Source organism: Silurus meridionalis, chromosome 6 (assembly GCF_014805685.1).
Source record: "Silurus meridionalis isolate SWU-2019-XX chromosome 6, ASM1480568v1, whole genome shotgun sequence".
Lineage (NCBI taxonomy): Eukaryota > Metazoa > Chordata > Actinopteri > Siluriformes > Siluridae > Silurus > Silurus meridionalis.
Window position 1 is genome coordinate 18,782,388 of NC_060889.1, and position 24,058 is coordinate 18,806,445.

Consider the following 24,058-nt stretch of genomic DNA (forward strand, 5'->3'; position numbering starts at 1 on the left):
AAAACATGAGAATGATAGAAACGTTGACTGGTTCAGGATTAAAGCAAAAAAACTGAGCTGAGTTTGTATTTAAGTCCAGTTTATTATATATTTAAACAGAAACTGGTTTGGTGTGAGTTTTAAATCATTAAAAGGATCATTAGGGTGAAAATCACTGTGGGAGCAGAGTTTGTTTTGATAGAGATGGTTGTGTTTTTCTGCTCAGTAACACACTGTGACTGTGACAAAGAGCAGGTATGAGAGCGAAGACATGATGGAGGACAGTTCCTGGCTCTCAGTAGTATAGCGTGTCCACGATGCCGACACACACGCGCCCACACACACACACACACAGAGTGTATGTTTCATCCAACAAATAGCGTAATCTCTCTATCGCTATTGTTTTACACACACACACACACACACACACACACACACACACACACACACACACACACACACACACACACTCTTTTCTCAAGACCAAACAGACACTATTACCACTGGTTAAAAGAGTTATGTTTCACTATGAAGATGATTCTTAGAAAGGTATGTGCCTGTGTGTTTCTATGTGAGCAGAGAAACATATTTGGACAAAGTCTCCAAAATCACAGAAGTGTGCTTTAAAATTACATTACATTAAATTTTAAATTTAATAAATTATTAAAAAAAAAAAAAAAAATATATATATATATATATATATATATATATATATATATATATATATATATATATATATATATATATATATATATATATATATATATATATTTTTTTTACAAACTTTCAGATTTGTTTCTCATGTTTTTTTTTTCTTCTGATATTTTGAGAAGATTGTTAATATTACGCCTTTTATGCATCTTATTTGTCAGATGTTTTCCTATTCACTATGAATGCTCACTACAAAGGTTCATAAATGCTTAACGGTGAACTTCATTTGAGATTAAAAGCTTCGTACACTATACATTCAAAAGTATTGGGACTTTTCCAACCATATGTGATTTTTCTTCAAACTGTTACCACATACTTGGAGGCACACAATTGTACAGAAGGCTTTTGGTTTTGTTAGTATTACCTTTTCTTATCACTTGATCAAGGAGACCCAAACCTGTTCCAGCAGGACAATGCACAAAGCCAGCTTCATAAACATTTACAGGGGTTGGAGTGAAAGATCTGCTCTAGAGCTCTAAACTAAACCTATTGACCTCAACCTATTGCGCATCTCTGGGATGATTTGGAACGCTGACGGCACCCCAGGCCTCCTCACTGTTTAGGGACTGTGTCCTGATGTCCTGATTCACCCTTGTATATAGTAATATTATGAAAAGTGAAATAGTGGTGGAACAGTGAAATAGGTTTGTTGGACGATTTTAAATTTGAAACCAAATTGTTACAAATTAGTTTTTTACTGTGACCCCTGGACAAAAGGGTCCAGTCAGAGTCTCAGGGTCAGAGGTCAGAGAAGAGCCTCAGGCTTCCTGGTGGATGGACATCACATTCGTCATCCAGGTTACTTGCAGCCTTTCACAACACACAGGGCCACTAATCTTCGATTTTGTCAATGACTTCTTTCTGTCATGGCATGCAGTGTATTAGGCTGGAGTTTCCCATACTCCCGTTTCATGACCCTCTTGCCGTTCCTGTTCACTCCCCTGTGAAAGCCAAAACAGGTCTCAGAACTCAGAAAACACGTTTGACCGAACATGTACAGACAGTTAGCGAACAGAGCTTATCTTGCAAAAGCACCTGTTTCTTGGACAAATGTAGCAGTTGGTAGTTTTTCAGTCAGTGTAACATTTTCTTCAATGACAAATAATGCTCGTTTGTTGACCTTATGCTGTAAAATGTATTATTATTTTTTAAATTAAGTGCTGTTTTATAGTCTCTCTTCTTCTAGTTGTTCTCGAGTGTGTGAGAACGCCGTGATAAATAGACTTCCAGATTGTTTGACTTCACATCAGGCAGTGTTAGTGATTGAGGAATATGCGGTGTGTGTGTGTGTATATAGAGTGGTTCTTGTGCCCTTGTGCTGCCACTCGATATTCAGAAAGCACTATTGAGCTCTGAAAAGAAACACACAACCGGAAAAAAAAATTTGTTTCTCTTTAAGTGTGTGACTGTGTGTAAATCCTGTTCTTTTGCAGAGACAGAAGCAGCTAAATATTACATTTACAGCTTTCCTGTTCAACTCTAGAAGAACAGAACATGCACACACATGCAGGATTGCTCATCTTACAGAATGACTCGACAAGTCCAGATATGCGACAAGTCCAGACTCGTCAAAGCACTCGTGCAAAACACAGCTTGTTGTACAACTGGGTCTGTGCTGTCTTGAGTGCTATCAGTTGAACAGCTTGTTTTAAAAAATATTTGTAATCATATTTTTGTTTTCACATTTGTTTCATTTCCATCTGCATGGTTTGTCGGAAATAAAAATGTTTCCTGCACACAAAACCAGGACAAGCACAAAGCCATAAGGACAGGACAAGCCATAAGAGAGAGCTCTGATCAGCTGGTCCTATTGGATTAAGAATCAGTAGAAAGATATATGATAAGTATGTCCCACAAAGTGTCCTGTGGCTGAGATGAACCAAGCAGTGTGATCATATGCTATATGGACAAAAGTATTGGGACATTTCCACCCATATGTGTTTCTTGCCTAAACTGTTACCACAAAGTTGCAGGCACAGTATTGTATAGAATGTCCTTTAAATGTGGGGGAATTAAATTCCAATAAACCATGACAATGCCCCTGTGCACAAAGCCAGCTCCATGGAAATATGGTTTATATGGGTTGGAGTGAAAGATTTTGAATGGCTGTTCTGGAGCTCTGACCTCAACCATACTGAACACCTTTGGAATGAATTGGAACACTTACTTCATCCCAGGCCTCCACACCTGACTTTACTAATTTCCTTGTAGCTGAATGAGCGCAAATCTCAACAAGCACACTCCAAAATCTAGTAAATCATCTTCCCATGAGAGTGGAGGTTATTATTACAGCAATAATTGAGAGCAAAATGTGGAATGGAATGTTCAAAAAGCTCATACAAATCATTGTTCACAAGCTTTTATCCATACATTGTATATTCAAAAATTGTATGGCACTTAAATGTTTACTTAGAATCAGCAAAGAGAATTCATTGATTTAAATTGACAAATATCTGTGCATGTGAAAAGTAGGGCTTGTACTAAATGACCCTCGGCTCCTTTTCCAAGAGTGCTCTTTGGTTTAGGGTTTAAGATGTTTACGGGTAAGAGATTGAATGTTTGGGGAAAATCCTCAAGACGAAATCACATTCCCTATTTGTTGACTGTTCTGCACAGTGTTTCCATGATAGCCAGTCAGAGACACAGGCAGAGTTACACACTCAGAGTTATTGATGAAAAACACTTGTACTGATCGTTTCTTCAGGCTCTAAGTGGGAAATAATGGCACATAACTGTTTGTAATGCAATTAATGGAGACTTGACTTTGAGACATGGGAGGAAAAAAAAACAGCTCCATGCTGAGCCTTTATATACAATGATACAGTGCTAAACCATCAATTAGTTATTTAGAATATTTATAGTTTATTATATTTAGTTTAGGCAATACAATTAATACTACTGTTCTTTTATTTTCTGCTGATGAATGGTTTGTGCTGTACAAGAGACCACTGCTGTGTTTCAATCCTGTCTTCGTGTAAGGGTGCATAGAGGGCACTTGTGAGCACCGTTTGAAATCCTGAAATGAGGAATGGGACACCCTACAGCTTCAGAGTTCACATGCATCCACAAAACAAGACCGCAAGACGACAGCTGTGCCTTTTGAGGCCTTATGAGGAAGAGCAGCTATTGACCAACTCTGCATTTTATTTATATAAAAAGATTTTACAACAGTTTTAGGGCATGTTAACAACCATACTGTGTGTACTATGTCAAATAAATCAGTACCTGATATGTTTTATATGTTATATAATCGTTTCACTCCTTTTCAATTTAATTTGTTTATACAAAGTTTATCATAAGCAGCAAGTTACCGGTGCATCGATTGTTTCAGCTTGTTAGCAAACACGTTGCCATAATACGCATGTTAAGGAGAAATGTGTGTAAGCACGAGTGTGTGTGTCCATGTCCCTGGGTGCCTGCTGTGATTAGGAACATTTCCCTAGCGGTCTCCTACTAGTAACCTCTAACCCGTCATGCACACTCAAGGGAACATTCAACTCAACAACTTCATCGTATCAGAGAGCGTGAGTTAGAGAATGTGAGTTATGCTAACAAATGAGAGCATGTAGAAACTAGAAAAGAATAATGCAGAGGCAACCCAAAGCGAAGAGCGTTTGATTTCGAAGATCAAGAGATCAAGACAGAAAATGATACAATAGTAGAGAGGATGAAAGAGAAAAAGAGCAAGGCTTGTAAAACCTAGCAGGAGGGAGAGAGTATTTACAGTCCTGTTCTGCTTTGTTTACCATGCCCGTTTATGAGCTGCTTTGTGTACAGAAAACCCAAGCTGGTGCTCTTTTGTCTTTATCACCGCAGTGTCACTGTGTCCTTCTGCACACCCTGTATTTGGACTGGAAGCTGGCTAAGTGAGCTACTTGTGGCATAACCTTTTGTCTCTGAAGTCACATTGCAGTGTGTTTGCAATTATTGGTCAGTGTTTGGCGAGTCTGTATGTCTGAGTGACGTCAGGATGTGAGCTCATTGCAGTATTCCAGCGTGGGACTGCAGAGAGCCGATAGCTCAGGCTCATGAGCCACTGACGGTGACCTCGTCATGAGTCTGTTATTATTGAGATCATCAGAGGAAAGACTTTTTTTTTTACGTGCATTATTCATTGCACAGCTCGGTCTCCCCCGGTCGTGCCGTCATGGGGAAATCAGGCCTAATATCCGGTCAATCACTTGCTCATTAACGTTTTATAGCTTTTTGTCATTTCACTTTTGAGTGATCATCCCAAATTAACTTCTTGTCTTCTGTGCTTTTCCCTTGCTACAAGTCCCCATTAGATCCTGTAACAGAAATCTTCTTTCCGCTTTCAATGTAGAACTTTTCACTTCGTCGTTAAACAAGGACTATTTCGCTCTATTTACTTACGACCCAGATCTGTAGACAGTGTTCAGCACTCTAACGCAAACTGAACTTGAAGGCTTTGTTAGGCTCTGTCTCTTGTGAATAACAGTGTGACTTGTGTGAATGCCCAGAGTTCAGAGCTGCAGATGGTTTGAAAGTACACGCATGCAATTGTTTATAACGTTCTATTTTCATTTCTCCTCAGGAGACCGAGATTGTGGACATCAGCCATATCAGAGACACCAGAACGGGGAAGTTTGCCAAGATACCAAAGGTATTCTGTGTGTGTGTGTGTGTGTGTGTGTGTGTGTGTGTGTGTGTGTGTGTGTGTGTATATAAATGTGTTTTTGCATGAACTGTTTTATAGTTCAAATGGTGTGTGTGTGTGTGTGTGTGTGTGTGTGTGTGTGTGTGTGTGCGTGCACGTGTTAGCCATTTTATAGCTTGTGTGTTTTAACCCTCTCTGTGTTAAAATTGTGCTGTTTAAGGTCTGTGGAATTAAACCTAAGAGGCATATATATGTATACAGTATATATATATATATATATATATATATATATATATATATATATATATATATATATATATATATATATATATATATATATATATATATATATATATATAATTTTACATACATTCCTTGATATACTAGCATAAGATCATTGAAAATAATAGTTATTCTAGATCCCTCCATTCTTTCATCGTGTTTGCCTGCAGGTTTACTGGCAGGCATTTCTGAATGATGATGTGCTTATGTTTGCAAGACCGGACCTCCCTGACTGACCCACAAAGTCCTGTGCCAGGTTTTTTACAGCCCTACAGTTAGAGTGAGAGATATCCACATGTCAATAACTCAACTCATAAGCCAATTCAATTTGAACCGGATTTTTAAAAGTTGTATATGCATAGAGGCACAGCAGCTTTATAGAATTCCGGATGTAGATTGATATCCCTAATGAGACTCTTTTTTTTTTTTTTTTTTTTTATATAGAGGATTCAGACTCCAAAGAGGGACATGTGTAGAAGAGTAGCATTAAAACAGAGCTGAGTATAGTGAAAATATGTTCAGTATGAGTATACTGGGAGGAGTCCAGGAATATGAACAGGAAGAGTAAGTCACTAAAGGTTTACTAGAGAGATGATTCACTAGAGCTGAACCCTGAGTCTTGCACTTAATCAGATCGACCCAAGCACAAACGCATATTTTATGTGCACATGCGCACATTTATACCCACATTGTGCCCTACCACTCTTATCATTCCTCCAGCGCTCATACAGAGGAAGCCACACTGACTGTGGTGTAACGACTTGCAGGAAGTGAGGCCTGTCTCGTCATGAAGAACGTTTATTTCGTCGAGGTCCAGAATCTGACACTGTGTGTGTGTGTGTGTGTGTGTGTGTGTGTGTGTGTGTGTGTGTTTAGGATTCACGTGTGCGTGAATTGCTTGGCTGTGTAAGAGGAGAGGCCTATGCTGAGGCTAATGCTGAGGCTAAGTTATTAACAGTTGTCTACGGCAACGACTTAGTCAACATCTCCTTCCTTAACTTCCAGGCCATGCATGAGGACGTTGCCAAGGTAACCATGGTGACCAAGCACCACACGCCCTCTCTTTTTTCTTTTTTCTTCAATGGTTGTCTACTGTTTCTCGGTCATGTCTGTCTCTCATCCTCTCTGCCATTCTTAAAATAATCATGTATTACAAATTTAAAGGCCGTTTTCTTCATTCCCAAGGACACTATACTTAAAGCTAGACAAAACACAAGATATTTATAGCTACAACAAAAAACTGTATTTTTATATATTAATAATATAAAGCATAGAGGAAAAACTAATTTTCCAATTAGAGCAAAGCATAGCTAACCAAATGTATTCCAAAAGACACAATCAAATGTATTCCTTTTACTAGAACATTTTTCGAAACAGGATATTGCTTTACATATCCTCACATAAATTTCTTCTGTTTGCTTATTTGTGTGTGTGTGTGTGTGTGTGTGTGTTTACTGTATCTCCAGGTGTGGACTAATGAGCTGTTTAAACTTGCCACAAACATACTGTCCCAAAACGCCTCCCGCAACACCTTCTTACTTAAGGCGTGAGTAGTGAGTGAATGAGTGAGTGAATTAGTGATTGAACGAATGAGTGAATTGGTAAATGAATGAATAAATTAGTGAGTGATTGAGTAAATGATTGAGAGAGTGAATTGGTAAATGAGAGAAAGAATGAATTAGTGAATGATTTAATTGGTGAGTGAATGATTTAATTGGTGTGTGAATAAATTACTGAGTGAATTAATGAATTAGTGAGTGATTGAATTAATGAGTGAATTAGTGAATGATTGAATTGGTGAGTGAGTGAGTGAAGCTCACTCTGCTCAGTGGTAAAGTGGTAGCTCAGTGGTCAAGATGAGAGCATCAACCGCTCTGTTATCTGCCAAATATACTTTAGAATTGATTATAATTGATTATTATGAAACATTGACATAATTGGTGCGAAAAATGTTAGACACATTACATGGTGCTGAAGATGTGTAAAAGATGAGTCTAACATTTCTCTTCACTCTCATGCTCCCCTTCTTTTTAAATCATCCTCAGAAAGTTGTGCCCTAGGCCAAAGGATCAGAGCCCTAGGCAGCTTCATCATTCTGTAAAAATAAAAAACATTTTTATTCTTGAGCTGCTATGGTTTCACTGATTCTTACACTGCCTTCACACACTCAGCAGATCCTAATCTCACTTAAGTCGCAATTACAATATTCGTATGTGTATATTGAAAAAATACTCTACGAATGCAGTATGATACAATTCTGTGCATAATTATGACTAGGAGGTATGGCTTTATCCAGCTTTCAGACAGGAAGTGCAAATATGATCATTCTAATGGCACATAAAAACATTTTGATAATAGATTAAATAGTTATTACAATACAATGCGTTACAGTTGCCGTTGCTTATTCTGTTTTTTTCTTTTATTTCTTTATCGACTAAGATACACCAAGCTAACACTGCAGGTCAACCAAGATGGAAAAATCCCACTAAAGAAGTGAGTATGACCTCACGCACAGAGCCGTAGTTATTCCACCACATCTTGTTTCACAAATTTGGTTTTCCTTCCCCTCTGTTCTTTTGTTTTCAGTTCTGCTGTATGAAACCTAATAGTGCACGCTCTCAAAACGAAGTGTATGCTAACAGGATGAACTGATCATGCTCATAATGACACTGGGTTCATGTTACTCTCCTTCACAGTTTTTTAAAGATGTTTTCTGACAAGAAGCGAGTGGAGTCAGCGTTGGAGCAGAGCGGCCTTATGGCTAACAGGGTATTTGCTCATTGCGTGTGTGTGCGTGCGTGTGTGTGTCTTATGTACATGGGAGGATAAACAAAGGATACATTTTGTTTTATATATATAAATTATATATTTTCTTTCTCTCTCTCGATCTCTCTCTCTCTCTCTCTCTCTCTCTCTCTCTCTCTCTCTCTCTCTCTCTCTCTCTCTCTCTCTCTCTATATATATATATATATATATATATATATATATATATATATATATATATATATATATATATATATATAATCCTCTGAAGTCATGATCTGTGGCAAGCATGCAGTTCATATCATGCAAAGTAGCAAACGAACACACTCTATACTTTCCATCTTCTCAACACACTCTCCTCACTAGTCAACACATTTCCATCTCCATCCTTTATTGCTCTAACTTGCAGTACATCCTTCCCAGCTCGGTCCCTCTGCCTGGCCAATCCGTACAAATCCTTTTCTTCTTCCTTAGTGTCCAACTTCTCATACAGCTCCTCATATGCATTTTCCTTGGCTTTCGCCACATCCCTCTTAACCTGCTGTCGCATCTCCTTGTACTCCTGCCTACTTTTCTCATCACTCTGTCTATCCCAATTCTGTTTCGCCAACCTCTTTCTCCTTGTGCTCTCCTGCACTTCCTCATTACACCACTATGTCTCTTTGTCTGTCTTTCTCTTTCCAGATGTCACACCAAGAACCTTTCTAGCTGTCTCACTGATCACTTCTGCAGTAGTTGCCCAATCATCCAGCACCTCTTCACCATCCTCTTCTGGTTGCATCTCCTACATAGAACATAGTCTACCTGTGTGCACCTTCCTCCACTTTTATATGTCACCCTATGATCCTCCTTCTTCTTAAAATAATTGTTCACCACTGCCATTTACATCCTTTTAGCAAAATCTACCACCATCTGCTCTTTCACATTCCTCTTCTTAAGGCCATACCTACCCATCACCTCCTCATCACCTCTGTTCCCTTTACTTCACATGCCCATTTAAAAACCACCCCAATCACTAATCGTACATTCCTAGTTACACCTTCTACCACTTCATCTAACTCACTCTAGAATTTTTCTTTTTTATTCCATCTCATGACCCACTTGTGGAGCATAAGCACTAATGACATTTATCATCACCCCTTCAACTTCCTGCTTCACAACCATCAACCTATCAGAAACACTCTTCACCTCCACTACACTCTTACTAATCTCTTCTTTCAGGATCACCCCTACACCATTCCTCTTTCCATCCACACCATGTTAGAACAGTTTAAACCCACCTTCAATGTTCCTGGTCTTACTCTCTTACCACTTGGTCTCCTGAACACACGACATGTCTACATTTTTCCTCTCCATAATATCAGCTACCTCTTTTTTTTTTTTTTTTTTTTTTTACCAGTCATAGTACCAACATTTAAAGTGCCCGCCTGAACCTTCATTCTCCTACTCCATTTCCTGCTGTCTCTGTAGACGTCTTCTTCCTCTCCTTCTCCTCCTTCGGGGAACAGTAGCCCAATTTCCACCGGTACCTTGTAAGCTAACAATACCTGTGGCGGTCGTTGGTAACCCGGGCCTCGACCAATCCGGTATGAAATTTTGATTCGTGATCCACATATTTGATTTGGCACGTTATTACGCTGGATGCGCTTCCTAACGCAACCCTTCCCATTTATCCGGGCTTGGGACCGGCACTAACATTGCACTGACTTGTCCAACCCTAATGGCTAGATTACTTAAGGAACTATTGTTATAGGAAAATAATGGCATGTTGGTGATGTGGTCTGACACAAAAAAAAAGATTTTTTTTTAAAGCAAGAGCAAATGTCTGTTTATATTGAATATCAGCACAACTGTGAATCAGCAATAAGCTAAAAGTTGTTTTGTTTTTTTACATGAAAAGTTATGTACATAACTTTTTTAAACCTTTTTCACAACATGAATGAATGAGGTTCCACTCTATAGCTTGTATTGTACATCTTTATGATTGGCTTTCTTTTTTCTTTTCCATGTTCATCGATCAAACTTACATGAATGAAGATACACTATTTGGACATCTGACTTAGCATGTCCTAAATTGTTTTGAATCCTCTTCTACTACACCCAGTGATTGCAGAGATTTATTATTCATTTATTAATTTATAGGCATTATCATTTTTATCTCATCACAATGTAGCAGCTTTAAGCAATCCATTTACACGCCAACCTCTATTACAAAGGGTAATGCAACAAGAAATAAATAAACTACAGCTTGTCGGATTAGAAAGAAGCCACAAAGCCCAATGGCCTATGTTTTGGAGACTTCACCCAAGGTCTTCAAAGTTGCAGTTTTATTTATGAAGGTTGTAAAGTATTGACACTGGCGACTCCTTCTAAAATATGGCAAATACATGTTTTCTCACAGAAAGCTAGATCATATATTATTACAGTCATTTTATTTTTTTTCCTTTGTGTATATAGTTCACAGCAATTTTAATTGTTACAATAGAAGTAAATAACTATTTAGATGCAGACAATAATGTTCTCCTTTGATTTTGGGGTGTATTCATTTTTGTAATAAGTCTAATAAGTAAAACGCACTGTAGAACTGAAATCATAATGCCAATTTCACCTCCCAAATCAAACCAGTTCTGCATTTTCACACAGTCTTAGCTAGAGGTTCGAAATGTTAATTGATCTTCTGGACCTGCACAGTAATGTAGTGATTGGTGTGGCAGATATGGGTGTGAGGTGTAGGGAGAAATTCTCAGAACATCCTGATATAAGCTTACATTAAATCATAAATGTTTTCTTTTAGTTCAGTTAACCTGCTCAGTTGTTCCCAGTATGACTTGCAACAATAAGATGAACAGAGGTTTTACATTCGAAACATAAGTCTTTATCAGGTCGTCTTAATAGATGCCGGTTACTGCGAGCCAGTATGCTGTAGAACACTGCCCTCAGTTGGTGCAAATCAGAATTTCACTCAGTATGGTCCACATTTCTTTATGCTACCCTGATTCATTGGTTATGTCTGAAAGATTTCAGTTCATGTTCAGTTCAGTCAGCATGGTTGCAATTAAATTGTTCAGCTACACATGTCAGCTAATTGTACAATCCTAGTGTAGGGAGTAATTTCAGTCTCAAATACTGTTATTTGTGTACTAGATTAACAAGTCGCACTTCTTGTACATTAAGAGGCACAAGAGCCACCACTGTTGGAGGCTGCTTCTGAATATCTCGAAATATCTGAAGCTAGAGTATTGATACATTACAGTCATAAACTGATAGCAAAAAGATTTTGGTTGATCTGATGTTAGAACGAACATCAGCACAATTTAATTTAATTTATTTATTTATTTTAATGTCCACTTAGTACAAGATGTTTGTGTTTGACATGAGATATTGATAACCTATACATTTTATTTGCTACATGTCAAAATACTGAATGGAATATAGGAATTGGCCATTATTATATTCATGAAAATGAATCAGAAGATACATATGGGTTTGCTTTTTCGTTATTCTGACCACTGGAAAGCTGAAGCATATCCACTGACTGCAGTAGTGTGAAAGGATGAGTCTTTCCTGCATTGTTAGTGTTTAATTTATCTTTTTCAGGGAGACGGGATTAAGTTGGAGGAGTTCACCTGGGAAAAGTTCCAGAGCTTCCTGACCTTCCTGTGCCTGAGACCTGAGATCGAACATATCTTAATGCAGCTGTGAGTAATGGACAGAGGATGAAAATTTTAAGTGATGTTTATCACACTCTAATGCTCATTTCCCTTAAATATTTTGCCAACTATTATAATTGTATTATTATGTCACAGTACATCATGTGTTTTATTAGTTTATGGTTACGATTACTTTTGTAAAACGTGTATTCCTGCTATCACTTTGGTTATATTAGCTAAAAAATGTAGCTGATGAAACTAAAGTGTCCTTCCTTAAGTCTCTCGTTGCAAAAAAACGACCATTATACTTGGTTTTTTTAATACCTGTTGTTAAATAACATGCATTTCATCTGTTTATTGCACATCATATGAGCTCCTGTCAATTTGATCAGTTACTATAGAAATGGCACGATGGATGGATAGATAGAATTTTATTGTCGTTGTGTAGTACAGGTACACAGCAATGAAATGCAGTTCAGCATCTACCAGAAGTGCAAATAGTACCATTGTGCAAACTGACAAATTCAGATATATATGTAAATATATGTACAGCAAATAAATCTTTTAGGGGTGGTAGCTCAGTGGTTATGGCACTGGGTTACTGATCGGAAGATCAGGGTTCAAGCCGTAGTATCGCAAAGCTGCCAGTCTTGAACATGCTGGGATATGTGAAGAAAAGTAGTTCACTGTGCTATAATGTTTGTGACAAATAAATATTCTATTCTAATATAAAGGCAGTGAAAAAATGTGCACATTAATGTAAAGCAGTGATCTAAATTACAACCAGTGCGCTTTTTTTTTTTTGTCAGAGTTGAAATTTTAATGAAAATAAATGACACGTTCTGACAAGCCAGATGCAAGAATTTAACAGTGCTGTGGTATAGTCTGATGTAATGTTTGTAAACAAAGGTTTTTATCTGTATTAGTTGACATTTTAGAGATTGGACTACCATAAAACATTTTCTGTATTAGTTGAGCATTAGAAAGGATGTCTGATTTGTGTCTTTCTATGCACAAAGAAATACTAATATTATAAAATATATTAATGTTAATATACAGTGCAGTTATACACCACCAGGTGATAACAAACGCAATGTGTATGAAATGTGTAATGAATTGCAAATTAATTTCACCGTGATATTGAATCTATTATTTTTGTGTGTGTGTGTGTGTGTGTGTGTGTGTGTGTGTGTGTGTGTGTGTGTGTGTGTGTCAATGCATGTTCAGTGGCTCTAAAGGGAAGCCGTTTCTATCCCTGGATCAGATGTTGGATTTCATCAACCGTAAGCAAAGGGATTCACGGCTGAATGAGGTGCTTTACCCACCCCTCAAGCGAGAGCAGGTACGACAGCTGATGGAAAAATACGAGACTAACGCCCGACAGTTGGAAAGAGGTAAACACACACAGCCAGAAGTTACAGTGGGAGGAATATAATGAGATAATTGACAGTAAATATGATAATAATTTGGTGTGTGTGTGTGTGTGTGTGTGTGTGTGTGTGTGTGTGTGTGTGTGTGTGTGTGTAGACCAGATCTCTCTTATGAGTTTCAGTAAATATCTGGGAGGAGAGGAAAATGCTGTGGTTCCCTCAGAGAGGTTCGACATCATGGACGATATGAACCAGCCGCTGTCTCATTATTTTATCAACTCTTCACATAACACGTACCTCACAAGTTCGTATACTTCCTTTAAAAAGCCCTATATCTGAAGTACTGTCACACTCACGATTCCTTGCAAACATTCAAATCTATAATGAATATATATTTGCACCCTGATCCACAGCACTGTATTTATTGTGGACTTTAAATGGGTTTAATTGATATATTTTTTTTAATCTTTCTTGTAATTTCTGTAATATTTTTATTTTATTGTATTTTTTTTGTAAAACAGCCAATGTTCTTTTTTTTATTCGTGAGAAAATGTAAATAAAATAGCAAGTTTTATAGCATCTGGAAGTGATTAAAATAAACTTTTTTCAAATCGAGTTTGTACCAAATATTGTTTAAATGGTATCATACGACATAGTATTTATTTTGTGTGTGTGTGTGTGTGTGTGTGTGTGTGTGTGTGTGTGTGTGTGTGTGTGTGTGTATGCACGTGTGCATTCAGTGGGTCAGTTAACAGGTCTATCCTCAGTGGAAATGTACAGACAGGTTTTGCTCACCGGTTGCCGCTGTATCGAGCTGGACTGCTGGAAAGGTCGTCCAACTGATGAAGAGCCCATTATCACACACGGCTTCACCATGACAACTGAAATCCCCTTCAAGGTGCAGCCATCTGCCCGAGCTCGACTCTGTTAATCTCTCTCATGCTCATATACCTGAATAATTCTGGTCAACTCTCTCATGTTTATATACCTGATTCGTTCTGTTCATCATGTTCATCTACCTGTGCAGGAGGTGATTGAAGCCATTGCTGAAAGTGCCTTTAAAACCTCCCCTTACCCCCTTATCCTCTCCTTCGAGAATCACGTTGACTCGTAAGTGTAACACTCAGACTTGATATCCATACTGATAAATGTATTCATATTGTTACTGATAGCAATAGTATGTATTTTTTTATAACCACAGTGGTTTTGAGCTCTTAGATCTGAATGTTAGAGGGTGTTACACGCCTTCTAATGTCGTATTGTTTCTTATTGTTTATATCAACAGCTAATTCACATAACCCTATTCTAGCATTTTCAATAATAATAATACAGGTAACAATATTGACATAGTTATCTGGAAAGATTTAATGAAGGAATCTCCAGTGTCAGCAGTTGAAACAGTTACACTTTCCACTGTGACCAAGTCGTCCAGATGAATGATTTTGCACTGATTAATTTCATAAGAGGAAACTGAGATAACGTTGAGGGAACGATTGTTTATAGCTGATGCATTCTAAGTGATTTAATTTTGGGATGGTAGTTGATGAATTTCTGATGTCTGCATACCCCATTCTGATTCATGTCGCATGTCCTGGACTTTATTGTCAAAGCTTCTACCAAGTATAGCTCAATTGAACTTCTCTGTCTCTCGTTTCTTATCAGCGCAAGGCAGCAGGCTAAGATGGCAGAATACTGTCGTTCCATATTTGGTGATGCATTGCTCATCGAACCTTTAGAGAAGTACCCGGTGAGTGACAGGTGAAAGAGCTGCTTCCAGCTCATGCCATGCATTTATTTTTTGCCTTACCTTCAGCAGGTCTGTTAATAATGTGCTTGAATGTCAAAGACAATGTAAATACCCCCACGATGTTGCCCTAATAGTGTGTTATATACAAATGTCCTAATTAAGGATCATGGTTTACTGCATAGTTATGTCTTTTGCTTTACTGATTGTGAATCAGTCTCAAACGTGGTTTAAATGGAATGTGGTTTGCTGTAGCTGGTCCCAGGTCAGCCACTGCCCAGCCCTCAGGAGTTGCTCGGGAAAATCCTGATAAAGAACAAGAAAAAACATCACCGTCGCACGGCTAACGGAGGCAGCATCAGATATAAGGAGGGAGCAGACGAGCAGGCCTCGTCTCTCAACGGTGAGCACACACTCGGACGATAATACACACTTAAGTACCCATTAAAGTTTCCCCTTTTTACTTCTCATGATTCGCTCGCATTTAGAAAGATGCATCCAAATCACTGTGCTGTTCAGCCATATGCTCTCCAAATCATTTAATGATTCCATTTCCATGTTTATGCTCAGAAGCTTTCATGTACATTTCATTTACAGAAATCATTGTTATTCATAGATCCCATTTTCCCGTCTGATTGTTTCAAACATTCATTTCCTATCCATTTCATATCCATGCATAATAAGATTTGTCTTTAGATGCTCCATTGCCTGAAGGGGAAACAAGCCAGATCATATCCAATGAGAGTGAGAAGCTTACAGAGAGGATGAGCAAAGACGTTGACATGCGGAAGTCCGTTGGTGGGTTGGGGCTTGATTGACATGAAGTCTCCACCAATCACAGTGCAGATTAATGTCAGAGTGGCGTCATTAAATAGTGTAGCCATTGTTAGCCATGTTTTCATGTGTGTATTGTGTGTTTTTTTTTTATGGTGAAGATCGGGGTGATGGAGAGAGTGAGGAAGAGGAAGAGGAAGAGCTAGTGACGGACCCCAAAAAGCACCATTCAGATGAGGTCATTTAGCTCAATACCTGTTTCTCTCTTATTCTCACTCTTTCTTTTGAATCTCTCATTATCACATTCTCTTTCCACTTTCTTTTCTATTTTTCTTTTCCTTCAAAAAGTTTGATCTAACATTTTTAACAATTAATAATGATTTGATTCAGTTCAGTGTATTAAACATCATGTTATATAAATTAAAGTCTAAGAGGAATGATGACACACAATGCCATGCCAGTTAGAGGTTGACCGATATGGGTTTTTCTCTGGCCTACGCCGATATTTAGAAACAGGGCAGCCGATAACCGATATGTGATGACGATATTTTTCGCAAATTTCTCTTTTTCTCCCTTCATCTCATAAAATCTAACAGTAAATTAATAAGACAGATAATTGCTTAAAATAAACATCTATTAAACAACACAAGCCTCTCCAATCAGTGCTCTGTTTTTGGTACCGAGTTTACTTGTCAACAATTGACGTCTACTTTCTCTACCCGGCATGTTTTTCTTCAAACAGAAATCTTGTTTAATATTTCAAAGTCATATGTATATAACTATGTTTGCACCAGTCGGAAGAAGAAACTGAAAAGCATTTACTGGGTTAATTCACACTCTGTCTACTCTTCTTTTTTCTTCCTCTATCCTGCAGGGAACGGCATATAGTGAAGTCACAGCTACAGAAGAGATGTCCACTCTGGTCAACTACATTGAGCCAGTTAAATTCAAAACCTTCGACGTGGCAGTCAGTGAGTATTGATGCATGCACGTGTGTGTTTTTGTTTCGTTTGTAATTTATGACTTTGTGATAAATGTGTGTGCGTGTGTTGTAAACATTCCTCTACGGTGTAATGTAACTGATCCTCTTTATTCTTTTTATGTGAATAGAAAGAAACAAGTATTTTGAAATGTCATCCTTTGTGGAGACCAAAGGCATGGACACACTAAAGAGTTCCCCTATTGAATTTGTGGAGTATCCTTTCCATATCTATCCTCATTTTCAACAAATGTATTGTGTAAGATCATTATTTGTGCATGACACCATGTCACTGTGAGCATGTGGTTTTGTTTTCCTGAACTGTGTGTTCTAAGATACAATAAGAAGCAGTTGAGTCGGATCTATCCCAAAGGCACTCGTGTGGACTCCAGTAACTACATGCCACAGCTGTTCTGGAACGTAGGCTGCCAGATGGCGGCGCTAAACTTCCAGACTCTTGGTGAGCCTTAAGAATAAGAATTGGAAATCACCTTAATTGCCAAATATCATGGGTTGTTTGTACAAGGAATTTGTCATGATGTGCTGGTGCTATAAAAATAAAAAACTAGGAAAATAAAAGAATAAAGTAATAATTTAAGATAAAGACATTCACAATTCATGCAGGGTATTTAAGAATGAGGCAGTGTAAATAATATTTTCAAAATAGGTCCAAAATACACTTTTGAATATATTAGTCTTTGTTGTTTGCATTAATGCATATGAAATAACAATGTGGGATTCACATTAATGTAATAGTGTTTATGGAGGTGGATGATGATCGGCCTTTGATATTGTTAATTTATGTAAAACACCTCATGGACTTGGACATCCCACACTTTCACAAACATATGTGACAAGCTGAGGATTATGTCTTTGAGGAACGTGTTTTCATTTGTTTCAGGGATAGTGGTTTTAATCAATAATTAAATTGAGCTAATTACGGTATATAGCCATATATATATATATATATATATATATATATATATATATATATATATATATATATATATATATATATATTCCCCAGTTTGTTACCAAATTTGGAGGTACACAATTGTATAGGATGTCTTTTAAATGCAGTAACATAAAATTATATCTTCATTCGAACTCCAAAAACCAAACCTGTTCCAGAATGACCATGTCTGCACAAAACCAGCTCCATGAACATATGGGTTGAACACCTTAGGGCTGCATTGAAACATTGATTTTACAAATGCCCTTGTGACTGAATAAGCACAAATATTTACAATCTAGTGAAACACCTTTCCAGAAGAGTAAGGTTTGTTATAACAGCCATAGGGAACTAAATGTGGACTGGGATGTTCTGAAAGCACATGCAAATCTTTTGGCCAGGTATCCACAAACTTTTGAACACAGTGTATTTCAGACAGATTTTGAATCAATTGGCATTGTAATTTTTTGATTCTATCTTCTGTTGTTCCTCATGGAACTGGCTATAATTATCAGTCAATATTTGCGTAGTTTGCTTGCTCACTTTAATGTTTGTTTGTTAGTATGTTCATCTGTTAGGTAGTTATGAATACAGATATACACAGCAGTATATAAAATGACTTTAATGTGTTTGCTTTAGATCTGCCCATGCAGTTAAACATGGGTGTGTTTGAGTATAACGGACGCAGTGGCTACCTACTCAAGCCTGAGTTCATGAGGCGCACAGACAAACACTTTGACCCCTTCACTGAGAGCATAATGGATGGTATTGTGGCTAATACAGTCAAGATCAAGGTAGTGTTTTTTTTGTGTGTGTTTATGTTGATGTAATTCATTTCATACTTTCCAGTCACCTATATGTTTGTGCTGATCTCTCTCTTACATCTAGATTTTGTCTGGTCAGTTTCTGACTGATAAGAAAGTGGGTGTGTACGTTGAAGTAGACATGTTCGGACTTCCTACTGACACCAAGAGGAAATACCGCACCAAAACCTCCAATAACAACTCGATGGACCCAATCTGGGAAGAAGACCCTTTCGTTTTTATCAAGGTCACTACTGTACAGATATTGGAAATATTTTATACAATGTGTTGTACAGATTTTAGATGTTCAGAATAATTTCTTATGTCATTGCAATGTTGCTCTTTACATGACAGTAAATAAAAAGCGAACAATATATAGGTCACTAAAATTTTCATTGTTTGGTATGAGCTTTGAGAGTGGGCAGAATCATGATACATCTATCGTAGAGCTTTTTTTTTTATTGTAACAACAATATATTTTTATTTTAATAATGGTTGTAAAACAGCAATATAATGGCAGTGCTGTATTTTATCATCGCTGTCTAAACTCAACATTAATTGCAAGAATGTATGTTAGTTAACATTAGATCTGAGATGCCCAAACCAGGGCCTGGAGTGACATTTGCTTTGGCCCTATGCCATATCTAAGAAGAGGGATAGAAAAAAACTTGTGAAAAACAACAACCAGCTTCACTAGATGTCACTGAATAGCTTTATTAGTCATTGAAATCTATTGCACAATAAATTGGATTTCTTTCAAGTTTCACTGAACTTGAATTTAGAAAATAAACATCCAATAGTTAAGCAGAATACAAAATAATACTTTCTATTGATCTGTTATTTAAATATTAAATCAAATTAAAGGAAACATGGCAACTTAAATTTTTACATAATGTTTGGTACAATGCAACATTTATTTGGCTTTCATAAGATAAAGGTAAAAGAGAAATACAATGTTCTTGATATAATCTATCCCACCTCTCTCCCTCGTTCTGTGTTTGTCTCTGTAGGTAGTGTTGCCCACACTAGCATCACTAAGAGTAGCTGTCTTTGAGGAGAATGGGAAGTTCATAGGCCATCGAATCTTACCAGTGGTGGCTTTACGTCCAGGTCAGTTTTAGCTTTTCTACAAATGTCTGGCAGTGAGTAAAAACTAGTGTAACAATGCCATTCCCAAATGCCTCTAAAAGATGCCTTGATTTTTTTTTGTAGTTCATGCTCAATTACCACCTAAAGGAGTAATACTTTTCATCTTAAAAATAAACAATGTTTGTATTTTTAGGGCATATAATCTGTCTAGCACAAAAGCAAGATATATACAGACTACACTTTAATCATATATTGTCTTTTTTTTTTTCAATTGTTCTTACATTGTGTGTGTGTGTGTGTTTTACAGGGTACCATTACATAAATTTAAAAAATGAGCTAAATCAGCCACTCCTGCTTCCCTCTCTCCTTGTATACACTGAAGTTCAAGACTACATTCCCAATGAGCACCAAGGTGAGCCTACAGACAAACATTGGTAATATAGACAACATTTTGTAATATATCTTTTGTGCCTTTATAACCTTCCGGATGTTAGTTTTATTACAACGGGTCCAGTGTATTAGAGTGCAGAATAACACAATTTCTTTTATTAACCATTGACTGTATCATCACCTGTGTTTAGAGTATGCTGAGGCCCTGACCAATCCAATCAAACATGTGTTGGATCAGAGAGAGAGGCAGCTGGCTGTGTTTATGGAGGACAATGAGGTCAGTAAGGTGTGTAATGATATTTGATAAACTTTATTATAATATAAACCAAACATTTAGACAAGAACACTGTCTTATCTGCTGTATGGTGTTTGTGTGTGTGTTCTTGCAGCGAGTCCAAGTGAAGCCTGATGAAGGAGAGAAACTAGAATTCAGCAGCAATGTAGCTAATGTTGATTACACAGCAAATTTGCCCTCACCGACTCTGCCACCTTTGGTAGCTGAGGTACTGACTCCTCAAGGTAAAGAAACAATCGCTCGCCTTCACGATCACATATTTCAAGAGCAATCCATGTTTTGTGAGCTTTGTAAGTGTGTATATGTGTATGTATATATGTGTGTGTGTCTACATAAATGTTTGTGTGCATGTCTGACATGACGCCCATCTCTCCACATGCTTGTATACTGAGTGACCTGCTTCTCATTTTGTGTAATGCTTTAGCCCCGAAAGAAGACCTTATCACCAATATACTAACAGGTAGGGCATCATGATCACCATCATCATCATCCATCGTCATCATCATCTTGCATCAGACTCACAGCATTGAACCAGAGACAAATTTCTCTCAACATGAACATGCGTGTTTTATTACAGTGATTGTGCCCGAGTCTATTGAAGAGCTGAAGCAAGACAAGGCCTATGTGAAGTTGCTAAAGAAACAGTGCAAAGAACTAAAAGAGCTCCGTAAGAAGCACCTCAAAAAGGTACACACACACACACACACACACACAGACAAACACAATTCTGTATAAAGTACTACATAAAATATACACTTGTAGTGCAAAATTCCAGCCACATTTCATGTGTACATTGTATGTGTTAGGTGTGGACCCTCAGTAAGGAGCAGAAGACGAGATGTAACCAGCTGAACTCGGACATCCAGAGACGCAAGAGTCAAGTGGAGAAAAAACTGCGGCTCAGTGTGAAGAAAAAGTACGGGATGAAAAATAAGTTTAAGTTGTAATTTCACAACAATCATTTCATGCAATATTTAGTGTGTGTGTGTGTGTGTGTGTGTGTGTGTGTGTGTGTGTGTGTGTGTGTGTGTGTGGACAGTGAGCCTGAGGAGCCTGTGAGAACTGAGCTGAGTGCTCTAGCAAGAGAGCTGGAGAAGCAGACAGTGCAGCTGAGAGAGTGGCAGATGCAGGAGCTGCTTGAACTGCGAAAGAAACAGCACCTATTGGAGAGAGAAAAGAAGTATGCTCATCTTGAAGAGGTACTACACACGCATTTACAGCATTTAGGTCAGGGACTAACATTATTAAAGTTAGTTAAACATAAAGTAAAGCATCAGTAGGGGGGACAAATAAGTGAGATGGGACCAGGTAAAGTTGTGTACTCCACTTGTGTAACAGTACAGAGAAGAGTCTTGGTGCTTGTGTTCTTTTATTTATTTTTTTTTGCATTTCTTGCATTTAGAGAGTCCTACTCCATGCCCATGTGGAGATTCTTGCAAAAGAAAAATATATACAGTAAAACCCCGTTGTACGAGCATAATTCGTTCTTGAAAATTGCTCGTAGGTCCATTTGCTCGTATGTTCAAACTGATTTTCCCCATAAGAATGAATGTAAAAGTGATTTAATCCGTTCCGAGATCTCATCCGATCGCTTATTTCTGCACTTATAAAGTATTTTTGTAGCCTGTTTTAACAAACAAATACACCACGAATTACTGTGATGTAAATATAATTTAACACTTACCCATGTGGTAGTGGTTGATTGCGAGTGTGAGACGCGCACCATGCTCATAACCTCCTCGGTTTCCATGGTAATTCTATTTACTTTCGTTTTCACAGCACCATCACTGATTTTATTGGGAGAAATTTCTCAAGATTTCTGGTGAAATAAAAATATAAAACTAAATAAAGTTACGTTTTTGCCGCACTGAACAACGAGAGCGACCGAGTGATACGTCATCAACTAAGCGACTGATGCGACCCTCCGCCAAAAGCGGGGAACTGGCAGCGTGAGTTTGCTCGTGCCTCGAAATTTGCTCGTGAAACAGGGTAAAATTTTGCGAGCGAGTTTGCTCGTATCTCCGTTTGCTCGTACTATAGGTTACTCGTACAACGGGGTTTTACTGTATTACATTAGGAAGACCTGTCGTCTTCAGAGCTGTATATTGTTTCATGTTAGCTGTTTTTCCATGCTGCTACACACATACGGTAGATGTACTTTTATTAACATGAGTAAAAAAAAATCTCCAGATTACTTCATAAATTTATCCTGAAATTGAACAAAAAAATACAGAATTACTGGGCTTTAAAAAGAATTGAATGTTAGACCTGTTTTTATCTTGATTCTTCAGTCATTTAAGAAATTAAAAGTAGTTGCTGAGGAATGCCAGACAGCCCAGATTAAGAAACTCAAGGACACCTGTGACAAGTAAGCACCCTCTCTCTCTCTCTCTCTCTCTCTCTCTCTCTCTCTCTCTCTCTCTCTCTCTCTCTCTCTCTCTCTCTCTCTCTCTCTCTCTCTCTCTCTCTCTCGCTCGTTAGCTCGCATGCACGCACACACACACACACACACACACACACACACACACACACACACACACACACACACTGTCTCTGAGTGTGTATTTATCATGTAACATTAACCTTTGTTACATCATTCCATCTCACTAGAGAGAAGAAAGAGTTACAGAAGATCTTAGACAGAAAAAGGCAGAACAGCATCATTGAGGCCAAGAAGGGGGATAAAGAAAAAGCTGAGTTGTGAGTAAATTCTCTCTGTAAACAACTCCACCACCAGCTTTCAAAGAACAGTTTTTATTCTACAATGTGCATTTATTTATGTCAAATGTCAATCAAACATTCAAATGTCTTAAAAAAAAATATATCAATTGTGTGTGTTTCTGTTGTAACTATAACACCCCCCCTCTGTCTCTCTCTCTGGCTCTGTCTCAAGGGAAGTGAACGAGATAAATAAAAAACATATCCAGGATTCTGTGAGCTCGCTGCGCAAGGTGACTGGTCTTTTATTTCAAATTTTAATAAGTGTCCTGTCAAAGAAAAAAGACAGCTCTCTCCATGCTGCCTTAATGGAGAGACATGTCTTTAGAAAAAAGCCTTTATTATTTTTTCTTTTTAAATCAAAAAATTTAAACCAGATATTATTTAGACTTTAGTCAAGTAAACACAAATGAAAACAAACCAAATGTGCAAAAATAAAAAATGAAGAGGTGCTGCTACCAGTGCATAACTGTTCTCCAAACTCTATCTATCCCAAAAGAATGATTTCCTCGCCAACTCTCTGGTTTGGTTAATTGTGGAGGACAGTCTATTTATTAATGTGTTATCTGAACATGGTTTATGATCCCTAACTTGCACATGAGGTCATATGGTCATTGCGGAAGCTGTTTTGTGCAGCTTGTGCATTACCCACTGTCCCCATTCAGTCACCGTTCACAAGCCAGTGAAGGCTGCGAGCATAAATCAGCATCAACCTCACACCTTTGGGTCAGTTTAAAAGTAATGCTTTAAGGCATGTACTTTCCACTGTACATATTCCTACCACTGATTCTTCTAGTATTTTTTTCCTATTCTCATCTTTTTTTTTTTCCCCCTTTCTTTTTGCAGTTGGATGAAGCTCAGGAAAAACGGCAAGAGAAGCTAAAGAATCAGCAGAAAGACATATTGCAGAAAATAAGCGAGGAGCAACCACTGGTCGGTCC

General features: G+C 37.8%; 1 protein-coding gene across 4 annotated transcripts in view; it reads left to right on the forward strand.

The window, feature by feature from the left end:
- Positions 1-24,058, forward strand: part of plcb3 (phospholipase C, beta 3 (phosphatidylinositol-specific)) — a 59,473-nt gene that overhangs the window by 31,600 nt on the left and 3,815 nt on the right. The window contains exons 3-33 of one of the 4 annotated variants that reach the window (XM_046851039.1): positions 5,246-5,314; positions 6,467-6,619; positions 7,057-7,136; positions 8,030-8,083; positions 8,287-8,359; positions 11,951-12,051; positions 13,231-13,397; positions 13,531-13,677; positions 14,114-14,271; positions 14,401-14,483; positions 15,036-15,120; positions 15,373-15,520; positions 15,802-15,915; positions 16,053-16,129; positions 16,766-16,862; positions 17,002-17,086; positions 17,206-17,330; positions 18,462-18,616; positions 18,711-18,872; positions 19,636-19,735; positions 20,022-20,126; positions 20,296-20,390; positions 20,494-20,623; positions 20,824-20,859; positions 20,977-21,086; positions 21,206-21,315; positions 21,439-21,598; positions 22,691-22,767; positions 23,010-23,099; positions 23,293-23,350; positions 23,964-24,050. In XM_046851039.1, coding sequence (XP_046706995.1) covers positions 5,246-5,314; positions 6,467-6,619; positions 7,057-7,136; positions 8,030-8,083; positions 8,287-8,359; positions 11,951-12,051; positions 13,231-13,397; positions 13,531-13,677; positions 14,114-14,271; positions 14,401-14,483; positions 15,036-15,120; positions 15,373-15,520; positions 15,802-15,915; positions 16,053-16,129; positions 16,766-16,862; positions 17,002-17,086; positions 17,206-17,330; positions 18,462-18,616; positions 18,711-18,872; positions 19,636-19,735; positions 20,022-20,126; positions 20,296-20,390; positions 20,494-20,623; positions 20,824-20,859; positions 20,977-21,086; positions 21,206-21,315; positions 21,439-21,598; positions 22,691-22,767; positions 23,010-23,099; positions 23,293-23,350; positions 23,964-24,050 — 3,291 coding nt within the window. The remainder of the gene's footprint in view (positions 1-5,245; positions 5,315-6,466; positions 6,620-7,056; positions 7,137-8,029; positions 8,084-8,286; positions 8,360-11,950; positions 12,052-13,230; positions 13,398-13,530; positions 13,678-14,113; positions 14,272-14,400; positions 14,484-15,035; positions 15,121-15,372; positions 15,521-15,801; positions 15,916-16,052; positions 16,130-16,765; positions 16,863-17,001; positions 17,087-17,205; positions 17,331-18,461; positions 18,617-18,710; positions 18,873-19,635; positions 19,736-20,021; positions 20,127-20,295; positions 20,391-20,493; positions 20,624-20,823; positions 20,860-20,976; positions 21,087-21,205; positions 21,316-21,438; positions 21,599-22,690; positions 22,768-23,009; positions 23,100-23,292; positions 23,351-23,963; positions 24,051-24,058) is intronic. The other 3 variants (XM_046851040.1, XM_046851041.1, XM_046851042.1) reach the window with 3 other exon arrangements.